The sequence below is a fragment of the Nipponia nippon genome, unplaced genomic scaffold (assembly GCF_047370975.1).
Source record: "Nipponia nippon isolate SJK-2023a ecotype South Korea unplaced genomic scaffold, ASM4737097v1 scaffold_42, whole genome shotgun sequence".
Taxonomy (NCBI): domain Eukaryota; kingdom Metazoa; phylum Chordata; class Aves; order Pelecaniformes; family Threskiornithidae; genus Nipponia; species Nipponia nippon.
The window spans coordinates 735,373-747,170 of NW_028262361.1; the positions used below are offsets into that span (position 1 = coordinate 735,373).

The following is an 11,798-nucleotide window of genomic DNA, read 5'->3' on the forward strand; positions in this document are numbered from 1 at the left end:
CCGGCAGCGGCACCGGCAGCGGCACCGGCAGCGGCACCGGCAGCGCAGGGACCCGTCGGGCCGCCGTGTCCCGACGGGACGGGGAGCTGGAGGGGGGGGAAGCACCGCGGCCGCAGCCCCCGGTGCAGCCCCCGGGGTGGGCTCCGGGGCTGCCGGGGGCAAGGTCGGGCTTAACCCCAACGGGACCGGGGGGAGCGGGGCGGGCGGCCGCCGCCGCCGCCGGGATTTCGTTACCGTTCGTTAATGGGAGCTCCGGGAGGCGGAAAACGACCGGGAGGCAGCGGGGAGCCCCGAGCCAGCGGGGAGGCGACCGGTCCCGGTCCTTACCGCTCCTCTCCGCCCGCAGCCCCCGCGCTGGCCGCCGGCATGAAGACGGAAGAGGCTCCGTCCTGCCTGCAGCAGGCAACGCCGGTCCTGGGCTTCGGTGAGTGCCGGAGAGACCGGGAGCGGGTGCCACGCACCGGGGAGCGGGGAGCCCCTCAACCCCCAGGCCCGGGCTGCTCGGGCGGCAGCCGTGGCTCTCGCCCCATCCTCATCCTCCCCGGGCCGCTGCGGGGGTCTCGGCGCGTCCGCAAGTTGCAGCGGGACCAGGCGGCCCTGCCCGTTTTTCCCCAACCGTATGATCCCATCTGCCGTCAGCGGCATTCCCGGCTCCTCGGCGGTGTTTATTCCCCACTCAGGAAAGAGATTCCTTCCCCCCCGGCTTGTCGGGGTGGCCGGGGGAGAGGGAGCACCCCCTTCGCTCAGCCTGGCTCTGTGGTTTGCCAATTTGGAGGCGGCAAAAGCCGCGGCAAGATGTTGGCACGCTGCAAAATGCCATCTTGCAACCCCAAAGCAGCTGCGGCGCTGCGGGCTGAGGCTGTCCTTGCCGGCAGGCAGCACCGGCATTTAGCAAGGCACGGAGCCCCGAAGGGACAGGGCCAGAGCCAGCCTCCACCCCGCTCTGTCCCGACCTCCTGGATAAGCCCCCGCGGAGCCTCGGTTCATCCCGGTCCTCGGCTGATTTTCGGGAGCAGCCGGCGCAGGGCCAGGCTGCGGTCGCGTGGCCCTCGACCGTCCCAGCCGCGGGCGATAGCTGGCTTTGCTGCCCCGAATTTTAAACGGCGGCGAGGCTACCTGCCCCGGAGAGCTGGCGGGGGGCTCGCGCGCCGTGGGAGGGCCTGGATGCGGGGGGTCAACTGGGGGCAATACCGGGATGAGGCGCCCGAGCTGCCTCCCCTCCGCTTCCACGCTGGGCTCGCCGGGTCCTGTCCCCCTCCTTGTCCCCGTCTCAGAGAGCCACGACGTGGTGGGGTGGGATCGCTCTTCCTTAACGGATTTGCGGGTCCGAACTGTTGCGTTTTTATAAGCCTGCTGTCTTTAGGGCAGCGTGAGGCAGCATCTCCTTTACTTTCAGTTTTGCCTCTTTCTCCCGGGCTGGCTGTGGGGGGATTCAGGGCAGCCGACCGTTTTCCTGGGATTTTTCACATCCCCTCTTTTCCCTGGGGCTCGGGATCGCTCGCTCGTCTCCCGTCGTGTTATGGCATCACCGTGTTCGAGCGAGACTCGGGTGTGACTTATTGCCGGGCAGCAACCTCTGCTCCGGGCCCTGCCTGTGCATCCCGAGCCCGGCACGGGCAGGCAGCGGGCAGGATTCTGCTGCCTCCGCCGCCTCGAACCCCTGGCAGCCTCCTGCCTGCTCGCTGGGCGAGGGAGGCACAAACATCCCAGGGCTGAAGTTTGGTGTCTCTCCCTTTTCGACTGATCCCACATTCCCGGAGCTCCCTGGTGATTTAACTGTCTGCTCTCAGATTAATTTGCTATTAGGTTATTCCCTGTTTTTTCCCCCTAAATTAAAGAAAAATTGGGGAATTTTAGTCCCCGATGCCTCTAACCCACTGGAGGTTTGGCTGGTCCCGCGGCGCCACGCAGCCCGTGGGGTCAAAGTCAAGAAGGGTGAAAATATTTGGCTCCAGAAGTTAATAACAGAGAAAAAAGTGAGAAGGGGAGGCTCAGCGTGGGATAAACGTCCACGGAGAACCTCCGCACGTGCCCACAGCCACGGGGATGTGGCTGCTCCTTGCCTTGGCCGTCCACGCTGCCCTCCTGGCATTATAGAGCTGCACCAGTATAGCTCTTGTGCTGCGGCTCCGGCACCACCAGCAGCATGGCAGACGTTCATTTTTCCTCTTCTTGGGCTAAAATCCTCGTTTCCACTCCCGATCTGCTGGATCCCAATCTGCAGGAGGGCTCTCGGGGTCTGGTCCCCTCCAGCTGCCGCTGCCGCCCGATCGCCGGGTCCCAGCACTTAATTAACGCGCTGTGCCGAGCCTGGGAGCTGCGAGGGACTCGACCGGCCCCCGCGTCCTGCGTCGCCCTGGCACGTGTCTGCAGGCTCGGCCAGCTGGGACGCTGGAGATGCAGGACCCGAACCCAAGCACCGCGACGAAGCGAGGCAGAAGCTGCCTTCGCACAAGACCCCCCCCATTTTCGGGTGCACAGAAAGCCCAAATTAGCCCAATTTGCCCCCCCCCCCCCCCGTCCCTCCTGCGTTGGTGTAACAGCAGCAGCGCCCTGAGAGCATTTGCCGTAGTTTCAAATGATTTCAGGACTTGGGGGAAGCATCTCTAGCTAAAATCGGACAGAAACAGCGTTCAGAAAGTTTCCTGCTCGTGGCTACTTTCTGCCTGCCCGCATTTTGCCTCCGCCGTGGCGGTCCTGCCTGCTCCGTGTCCCACTCCTCTGTCCTCCTCCCGCCAGTTGGAGCCTGCTGAGTCCAAGGAGCCGGGAAGCAAGTTGGTGGTGGGCCGACTCAGGGTCCTGGCTGGGATCTCCATCAGCGGAGGAGCGCAGTCAGGTGTAAGGGCTGCTTCCCAGAGCCTGGGGGAGATCTGCAGGGCTGGGAGAGTCTCTGCATGCTCCTGGAGAAGCAGAAAATCCCCTTTATTTGGCGATGCTGCTGGGCCAGGGCTCCTCCGTGTCTCCCAGCCTTGCGCAGGGCTCTCCACTGGAACGCGGCTCCTGCCATTTGCCACCTCTCCTTGTTGGCTTTGAGTCCTTGCCCTGGGACAGCGCCCAAATTAGAGCTGGGCTTAGCGTTCCCCCCCAGCCCCACGCTCCTCCAAGGCGCAGCAGAAGACCTTGGGTGCCCTTGGCAGCTCCTTTGCCTTTTAAAACAGCCGTAAGCTTCATCCGTGGGATGCCATCATCCCCCCAACCCTTCGAGGGGGCTCGGGCAGGCGTTACCCCAGGATCCACAAGCTTACAGGGGGATAAAAGCATCGAGAAGCCGGAGAGGACAGAGATAAGCGCTCGTAAAACCCAAGGAGCTTGGCAGGGGGAGGCTGGGGACATCGGCGAGGGTGCCGCTGCCTGGCTCAGCCTGCAGCCCAGACCCAGCGCCCCAGATAGGGCGCATTTATTACTCACTCCTTTACCTCGAAGTTATCATGACGAAGCCTTTGAAGAGCAGCCATAGATTTACATGTTGATAACACTGAGGAGGAAAAAAATCCCAAATCTCTGGAGCCTTTTTAAGCAGCTCTTAGCATCGAATCTGGGGTGAAACCGGACAAAATTCAGACGCGGGTCTGTCCTCGGACCTGGAGCAAGGTTTCCAACAAGCTCAGCACCCGCAGTCTCCTGCCGAGACGCACGTACACGTGCTCTCTGGTTCCCGAATGTGCGTTCTCCACGTCCTCTGCGATTTATCCCGTGCCAGAGCCATGGGCTTGGGGGTCACCAGGGATTTACCACCTGCAGAGAAACCCAGAACCTGCTGCTTTGGCAGAGCCAACTTTGGCATTTAGTTTCAAGGTTGTCACAAAAACTCCCTGCCGAGCCTCCCTTCTCCCTCTCCTGCGCTAACCCCGTTGGCTTTAAAAATAAAAAAAGCAAAAGCCAACAGTAGATGATTGCAAGGAGTGATGGAGGCTCAGCATCCCCCCCGAAAAGGCAGACGCTGTTACTGCGGGACATGATTCCCCCCCAGCAAAGGAAAACTCCTTCTCACGCCGTCTTTTCCCTGCTGCCCAGGTTCAGACTCCAAGATGCGGGAGGTGTGCGCCGGCTGCGACACCCCCATCTCCGACCGCTTCCTCCTGCGCGTCAACGAGCGCTCCTGGCACGAAGGCTGCGTGAAATGCGCCGTCTGCCTGCAGCCGCTCTCCGGGACCTGCTACTGTCGCAACCGGCAGCTCTACTGCAAACACGACTACGAGAAGTAAGTGCTCTCCGGTTTTCGCCGATTTTTTCCTTCCCTCTCGGCTCTGTTTTGACCGTGTTGGAGGGTCAGGCGCGAGGTGGGGTTCTGGAAGGGTGGGCTGCGAAAGGGCGTCGTGGTGTTGGCGTCACGTAGGCTGGCGAGGACCAGGTGAGCTGGTGAGGGCCACAGAGGTCCCCTGCAAAGGGATGCTGTCCAAACAGAGGGACAGAAGCGTTTAGCTTTGATTTAACTTGGTGACACGGTGGGGACAAAGAGGGTGACGGGAGGAGCTGTTGGCTGAAGAGGCAGAAAGGACGAGCTGTTGGTTGTTGGGATGCTTTTTCAAGGACTGCGGGAGGTCCGAGGCTGCCCAGGAGCTGACAGCACCCCATGCCGTGTCCTCCCGGCACCCGCGGGCCAGCAGATTTAACCTGAGGAGCTTTGCTTTGCGGCGAAGGTCCTGCTCACGGGGTGGAGAGCAGATCAGACGAGGCCAGGAGCGTGCACGCTGTGCCCGGGACGGCACGCCGGGAGCTCCAAGCTGGCCCGGCACGCCGGGAGCTCCAAGCCGGCCCGGCACGCTCTCGCAGCGGGGCACCCGCTCTTCGGTGCGAGGGAGCCCAGGGCTTTGGTTGCGCCGCGTGGCCGGGCCCTGTCTTTGCTGTGGCCAGGTGCTGGGCTTGGCTCTGCTCGTGGCGGCAATCCGTGCCTTCAGGGGGGTCAACAGCACCAGATATTTAGAATAGAATGGGAATGGGATGGGATGGGATGGGATGGGATGGGATGGGATGGGATGGGATGGGATGGGATAGGATAGGATAGGGTAGGATAGGATAGGATAGGATAGGAAAGAAGAGAAGAGAAGAGAAGAGAAGAGAAGAGAAGAGAAGAGAAGAGAAGAGAAGAGAAGAGAAGAGAAGAGAAGAGAAGAGAAGAGAAGAGAAGAGAAGAGAAGAGAAGAAAAGAAAAGAAAAGAAAAGAAAAGAAAAGAAAAGAAAAGAAAAGAAAAGAAAAGAAAAGAAAAGAAAAGAAAAGAAAAGAAAAGAAAAGAAAAGAAAAGAAAAGAAAAGAAAAGAAAAGAAAAGAGGAGAGAAGAAAAGAGGAGAAGAGGAGAGGAGAGGAGAGGAGAGGAGAAAAGAGGAGAGGAGAGGAGAGGAGAGGAGAGGAGAGGAGAGGAGAAAAGGAGAGGAAAGGAGAGGAGAGGAGAGGAGAGGAGAGGAGAGGAGAGGAGAGGAGAGGAGAGGAGAGGAGAGGAGAGGAGAGGAGAGGAGAGGAGAGGAGAGGGAAAAAAGAAAAGAAAGGAAAAGAAAAGAAGTGAAGTAGGAATAGAATAGAATAGAATAGAATAGAATAGAATAGAATAGAATAGAATAGAATAGAATAGAATATTGTATTTATTTCAGTTGGAAGGGACCTACAGCGATCGTCCAGTCCAACCTCATTTGCTTTCGAACACCTTGCTAGGGCTTCCCGGAGAAGACGGGGCCGTCGCGCTCCTCTGCTCGTCGTGCGATTTTCATTGCGTCGCTCAGCCGCGGCGCGGGGGCGTTCGTGCGTCCGGGCAGAGCTGAGGAGGGGGAAGCGGCCCGCGGAGCTGGAGGGGCGGAAGGCATTTTGAGGAGGAGAAGGGGAAAGCTGGGTTGCGGTGGTGTGATAGGGAAGGAGACATCCCTAAAACGAAAGCGTGGCCGGTACCCGGAGGGACTGCGGGACCGCTGGGGAAGCAGCTGCCCTGCGCATCGCCGGGCTCTGCTCTGGGCTGAACGATTTGATAAAATATAGCCGTTGCTGCCTGCGAAATCCTCGGGAAAATCAGGTTTTTAGATTTGTCCCAAACTCAGCCTTGTCTGCGGAGCTCAAAGAGCAGCATCTCCCGCAGCGCTGGTGGCGGATGCGTGGGCGCGCCCTGCCCCAGCACTAAAGCGGTGAAGGTTCGTTTGCCTTTAGTGGTCATAACTGCACTTTTATTAAGGAAGCCGCTCGGGTGCTTGTTAGCGTTCCTCACACCGCTGGGAGGTGAACGCGGATGGAAATCTCTCTCTGCCACTGTCCGGCTCTGCGGCCACGGGCAAATCCTTTCCCCTCCACGGGAAAACCGGAGCCTCCCCCCTTTGCGTTCCTTCAAACGCCCGTGCTTTCCTTTTCCACGGGGCGTCGGGAAGCCCAGGGACCCTGTTTGCGCACCCTCATTTTTTGCAGCCTGGAAGCAGCTTGCAGCAGAGCAGCAGCTGGGAACGAGTTTGGGAGGACACGGAAAGGGGCTGACTGCTAAGGACAGCCTCGTGTCCCCAGTTCTGCCTTCCCCTGGCAGCCGCCACGAGCCCCAGGTGGCATTTTTGGGGGGTGATGTGGCACAACAAGCCACTCGTTTCCCTTAAGGCCCATCCCTGACAGCTCGGAGCCGGAGCGGTGAGAGCTTATTCTCTGGCCACCCCCTTTCCTTCAGCATCTCGGGAACAAGAGATAAGCTGGAAGAGCCTGAAGGGAGTGCAGGATCCGCTTCTCCGAGCAGGACTTTGAATGATGAGCCAGCACCGCAGCCTCCTGTCGGGATGCACCAAGCAAGTGGCATCGTTCCACGGAGCCGGGGCAGGGTCGATCCTGCCGGAGGTTATCTCTGGGCACGGAGCACTTTGATCGTGTCTGTAAAAAACGGAGCCGCTGCCACGCTGGCTGCTGGCTCTGTGTCCGCCTTGCAGCAGGGCAGGGGATGGCTCGAAGGCGTGGGATGGCTCGAAGGCAGGGGATGGCTCGAAGGTTGCCACCTTTCCTTTTGCCTCTGGCAAGAGAGCTAAGTAATCACGGCGACGCTCCGGCAAACTTTGGATACATCGGAAAACGCTGTGAGCTTCTCCCTGCCTGGGATAGGGAGCTCCTCGGAGCTCCCTGACGTCGGTGCTTGTCACCACGGCTGCTGGCAATGCCATTAATGCCATGGCATGAGGCACCGAGACGGCCCGGGGTCAGTTGGTGGCTCATGCTGACGGTGATGCTCCCTCGGTTCTCCTCCTCTATCAAATGGGCATCTCCCATGGGCACAACACGAGCTGCTTCCCACCCACTCCCTCCCAGCTCATCTTCCCCGTGCTGAGACTTCCAATATTGGCGGGGGGACAGTGCTGCTGCCTGGAAATCCCATGTCTGGCGGTGACCTCCTGCAGCTGGTGCTGCTGGGAAGAGCTGGTGTCACACAGACATCCGAGGATGCCGGGAAGACGTTCCATCCATTCCCTGAAGTTTGGCAGCATCCTCTAAAGACTTAACCGTCCAACCTTATCTTCCCTGCGCTTCGTAAGAGGGAGCGCAGCCTCCTCCCGGCCACTGACGCAAGCGCTTGGCAGCGATGGGAATGGTAATAAAAATACCAGGGCTTGCCCACTTGTCCAGGGTGGCTGGGAGAGGCAGGGACAAGGAGCCGGGCAGGCACAGCCACAGCTTGACGTGGAAAGGAAGGACAGGCTGCCTGAGCGCGGCGGCACCGCACCGTCCCCGCGAAGGGTGAGGGTGCCGGGACGCTCTGAAGCAAAGGAGGTGGACCTGCACGAGGTCTTGGCTTTGGCTGCTGTGCAGGTAGACAGGAGCCAGCGCTGGAGTGGGTTTGACCACTGTGGTTAAGAGTAACCAGATAAAAACATGTTTGCACAACCGGTCTGTAAGGAGCATCGGCTCCTGCTCCGGCGTGCCTGACCCGAGACCGACGACGGCGTTTCCACGCGGGGAGACCTCAGCCTCCAGCATTGCTTTTTTGCTCGTGATTTTGGGGCAGGATAGCGCGGCCACGCTGTTTTCCCTAGCACCGCGCTGCGTTCAGCTGCAGCTGCAGGGCTGCGGACCCCTGGCACGGGCTGCTCCATCCCACCTCTGTGCTCCCGAGCATCTATCTCAGCCAGCTTCAAAACCACCCCTTAGGGTCTCCAGCTCCTTAAGTGCATTTGAAAGTTGGTGCTTCAGGCACTTTTGAAGGCGCCTCCGCTCAGCACCTTTGTGCTTCCAGCATGGGAATTTCCAGGGAGGCAAACTCTCAGTCGTCCTGTTTGGAAATCTTGTCCCCCAGCGTATTCATTCTTGGCCTTGACTTTCCAAAGTTCGTCTTTTTGGCCAACGATGAATCCCAGCCCGCAGAATCCAGTGTCGCCCTGGGCTGCGGCGTGGACCGGGGCTTGCAGCATGGTGACCCGGCGGGGAGACCCATCTGGCATTTATTCCTCCTCATGTGAAACTGCGCAATAAGAGGAAAATGCTTTAATGGAGAGATAAGCCAGCAGCTGCAGCTGAACGTGGGGGAAGGAACGGACTGTTGATCTAGAGATGAAATGTTAAGCCTGAAGATGGATGTTGTTCTGCAGTCCCTATCATATAAAACCACAGTCTGAAGGCTTTTGTGAAACTCTCCTCTTCCCCTTTTGCCTGGGGCCCAGCCAGCTCTCCTGTGCTTTGCTCAGGCACCTGCCCTGTAAATCCAGCTCCGGGCAGCTCGTGTAAATGCAACGGCTCGGGAGAAGGAGCGGGGGGAGGAAGGAAAAATACTGCTGAAGGATGATAGAGTGGCTGCAACGGCCGGGTCCTGGGCGCCTTGTTTACTTTGAAGTTTGTTTTGTGGAATGACAGGCGATGTGGGGGCTGCCGGGGAGCTGTCAAGAGGGATCTGAACCGCAGCCTTGCGCTGGCAGCCTTCCCCCTCTCCTCCACACTCTCCTTTTGCCCATGTGGAGATGATTTGCTCATCCTCTGTAGAGATACGGGGTGAACTCGGCTCGAACCTGACTTGCAGCTTCTCCATTGCTGCTGGCACGTGACCGGCGCAGCTGAGCACAGACCGAGTCCTCCGAATGCCCTCCTGGTCCTCGGTCTTTGCCTGAATCGCCGTGGTTTCTCCATCGGGTTGGAGAAGCGAGAGGGTCGAGGAGGGGTTGACCAGCGCATCCCAGCCATCGGCTCTGCCTGCATCCCTTTTGGGGTCCTCTCGGAGCCATCCTCATCCTTGCCGGGTGAGACGTGCAGAACCTAGCGCTGCACTTGAAGCTGAGATATAATATTCCTAGCCACGAGGGTTTTGAAAGGCCATGAAAGCGTGGCCGAGGTTCAGGGAGACCCTTCTGAACCGAGAGCAGCTCGTTTGCCTTTTGAAACCCACCACAGACAACCTCGGCTACCCCTGCGTGTCGAGCAGGGATGCTCAGAGAGCAGAGGTGGGAAACCTGGGCTCCGAGACCGGAGCGTTTGGTGCACGGCTGCCAAATTGCTATTTTGGTAGCCTGGAGTGACATCCAGCATCGTCCTCTTGGGACTTTGAACCATTTTGGCCAATTTTCTGGGCTGTGCAGGTTAGGAAGAGCCCAGCAGGCAGGTAAGCAGTGCGATACGAATGGAGTTGCCTGAGAAATGGGAAATAGGAGCTGACTTTTTTCATCGGGTGGAGTAAGCAGCTTAAAGATGTGGGCTCAGGTGATGGCTGGGATGCGGAGGGAAGGTAGAGGGGACCGAAAAGTCTCTTGTGCATCCAGAGGAGCAGCGTGGCGCAGCCAAGGAGTAGCCAGCAGCCCTGCTTCTCCCTGCCGAACAGGCAGTGACCCTCCCTGCCCAAATATCGGGGACTGACCCAGACCGAGCACCTTGGCAACTCTTCTGAGCAAGCTGGTTAATGTTTAAAACCATGTGGGAGGGCTCCCCTCTGAGCAAAGATCTCCCGGGTAGGAGAAGCCGGGACAGGAGTTGGACAAGAGCGAGCCCAGGCGCTGTGTGCAAACCCCATCGCATTCCAGGAGCAGGAGTCAGGCCCTAAAAATGATGAAATGGGTGTTGAAACCAGGATTTGGGAACTTTTTTTTTTCCTTGTGGTGGGATTTTTTTGGCTTTTAAGTGTTCAAGCTTCTCCTTCCCCTTTGGTGCATTTGGGACGTTTGATTAGAGTCAGCTCAGAAATTATCAGAGCGCTTCCTAGGTATGAGGATGTTAAAAAGTGGTGCTTGAGATGTATTTCTAACCCAAAAAACAGGGACTCAAGGACAAAACAGTGCCAAAACGTGACGGATTGCAAGAGCTGATGATAGCTACTATTAAAAGGGGCTACCGGTTGCCCGTCCAGTCTTGCTTTACCAAGCGCCGCTGTTCCCGACTGTGCTGGGCATCCCAGTCCTCTTGCTTTGAAGGCAGCAGGCAGGGATCCGTCCCTCCTGCCCCGCTCGGCCACGGGCAGCTTCTCCGTCCGCTGAGCAACGGGGTCCCCTCCAAGTCGTGTCTTCTCCTGGCCCTCCCTCTCCGTCGGGCTGGAGGGAGGTAATGAAAAGTGACAGTGCTCTGAAAAGTGAGCAAATAAATGAGATAATGAGCACCCTTGACAAGGCAGTGATGAATGGAGCCCGCGTGCCCGGCTAACAGAGCCTGCGGGTACCTCCTCGAGTAGCGCGGAGGGAGAGGAGGGGACGAAGGAGGTGGGAAGGAGAGAGCCTGCAACTCCCTCCAGCTCCTCCGGGCTGGGTGCTGGGGCCGAGTCCGGACGCCCTTCGATAGCACCCGTTAGCAGGGCGAGTTGTGCTTATTGCTGGTCCTCCGAGGAGCATCCACAGCTCTTATCTTGAGACACTTTGCTCCTCCAAACCGGGGAGGTCACTGCAGCCACCCCTGCTCCACTGGTGAGGAGCAGCGGGACCTCAGTAGTGCAGAAACTGGGCGGCTTGAACCCGGGAAGGAGCTTGGTGCCCTGTTTTTAGGACAGCCCCGGTGGGTTTGCAGCTTTTAATCTCTGTTGGACACGGCGGGACCGCTGCCGTGGAGCAGGATGGGTTCCCCAAAGCTTCAGCAAAGAACCCAGTCGCAAAAGCTCCTGCCTTTTCCCCATCCCAAACATTTCCGCCGTCCTCGTCGGGTGGGTGGCTGAGCCCCGTCTCCCACTGAGAGCGAAGCCCGGCTGATGATTAATGACGTTAATTACGCAAAGCTATTCCTACCCCAGTTCGCACTGTTCCCTTGCATTGGTTTGTTCGCAGGGCCCAGGAAATTAAACACTAACTCTATAATCACTGCAAAATGAAAGAAATATGCAGATGCGCCTTGAGCGCGATTAAGAAGCCAGCCACCACGTGCTGTCTGTTCCCCATCGCTGCTGGATTGTTTTTATAATGGGGGGAATACATGGGGGAGGAAGAACTTTTTTTCGTGCGCGGCACATTATTTTTCTAGTTTAATTAAATGTAATTTACTTTGAGAGATACTCTTTCTCTTTTGGGCTGCTTTTTTCCTTCCACATTTTGTGTTCCACGGCTTTGAGTCTCTCCCGGACCCATGTCACCAACTTTCTTGCTCCTACTGGGCAGAGTTTTCTTAACCACCCAGCTCCTGGAGCCCTCTGACCATAGGCCGAGATCAGCTAACGCCTGCCTGTAAAGATAATTTGCTTTCTCTTCTGATGAGGAAAAGGAAAATATGAACCCAAAAAGAGTGAGATATCCAAGTAAACAACTATAATTCAGGGTATCGGCTCCCCCCAGCCAGAGGACACAGATGTACCTTAACAATCGAGTGGTTGTAAACGGTTTGGATGCTCGGCACTTCCAGTGCAAGACGTTTCTTAGCCTTTCAGGCTGCAGGTGACTTTACGGGCACGAAGCAGATATGG

At 58.1% G+C, this 11,798-nt stretch overlaps 1 protein-coding gene across 1 annotated transcript in view; it reads left to right on the forward strand.

The window, feature by feature from the left end:
• The window catches only part of LOC104018411 (LIM homeobox transcription factor 1-alpha-like), a 30,985-nt gene that overhangs the window by 310 nt on the left and 18,877 nt on the right, over positions 1 to 11,798 (forward strand). The window contains exons 2-3 of the mRNA XM_087778180.1: positions 347 to 424; positions 4,015 to 4,201. Of these exons, the coding sequence (XP_087634306.1) occupies positions 347 to 424; positions 4,015 to 4,201 (265 nt within the window). The remainder of the gene's footprint in view (positions 1 to 346; positions 425 to 4,014; positions 4,202 to 11,798) is intronic.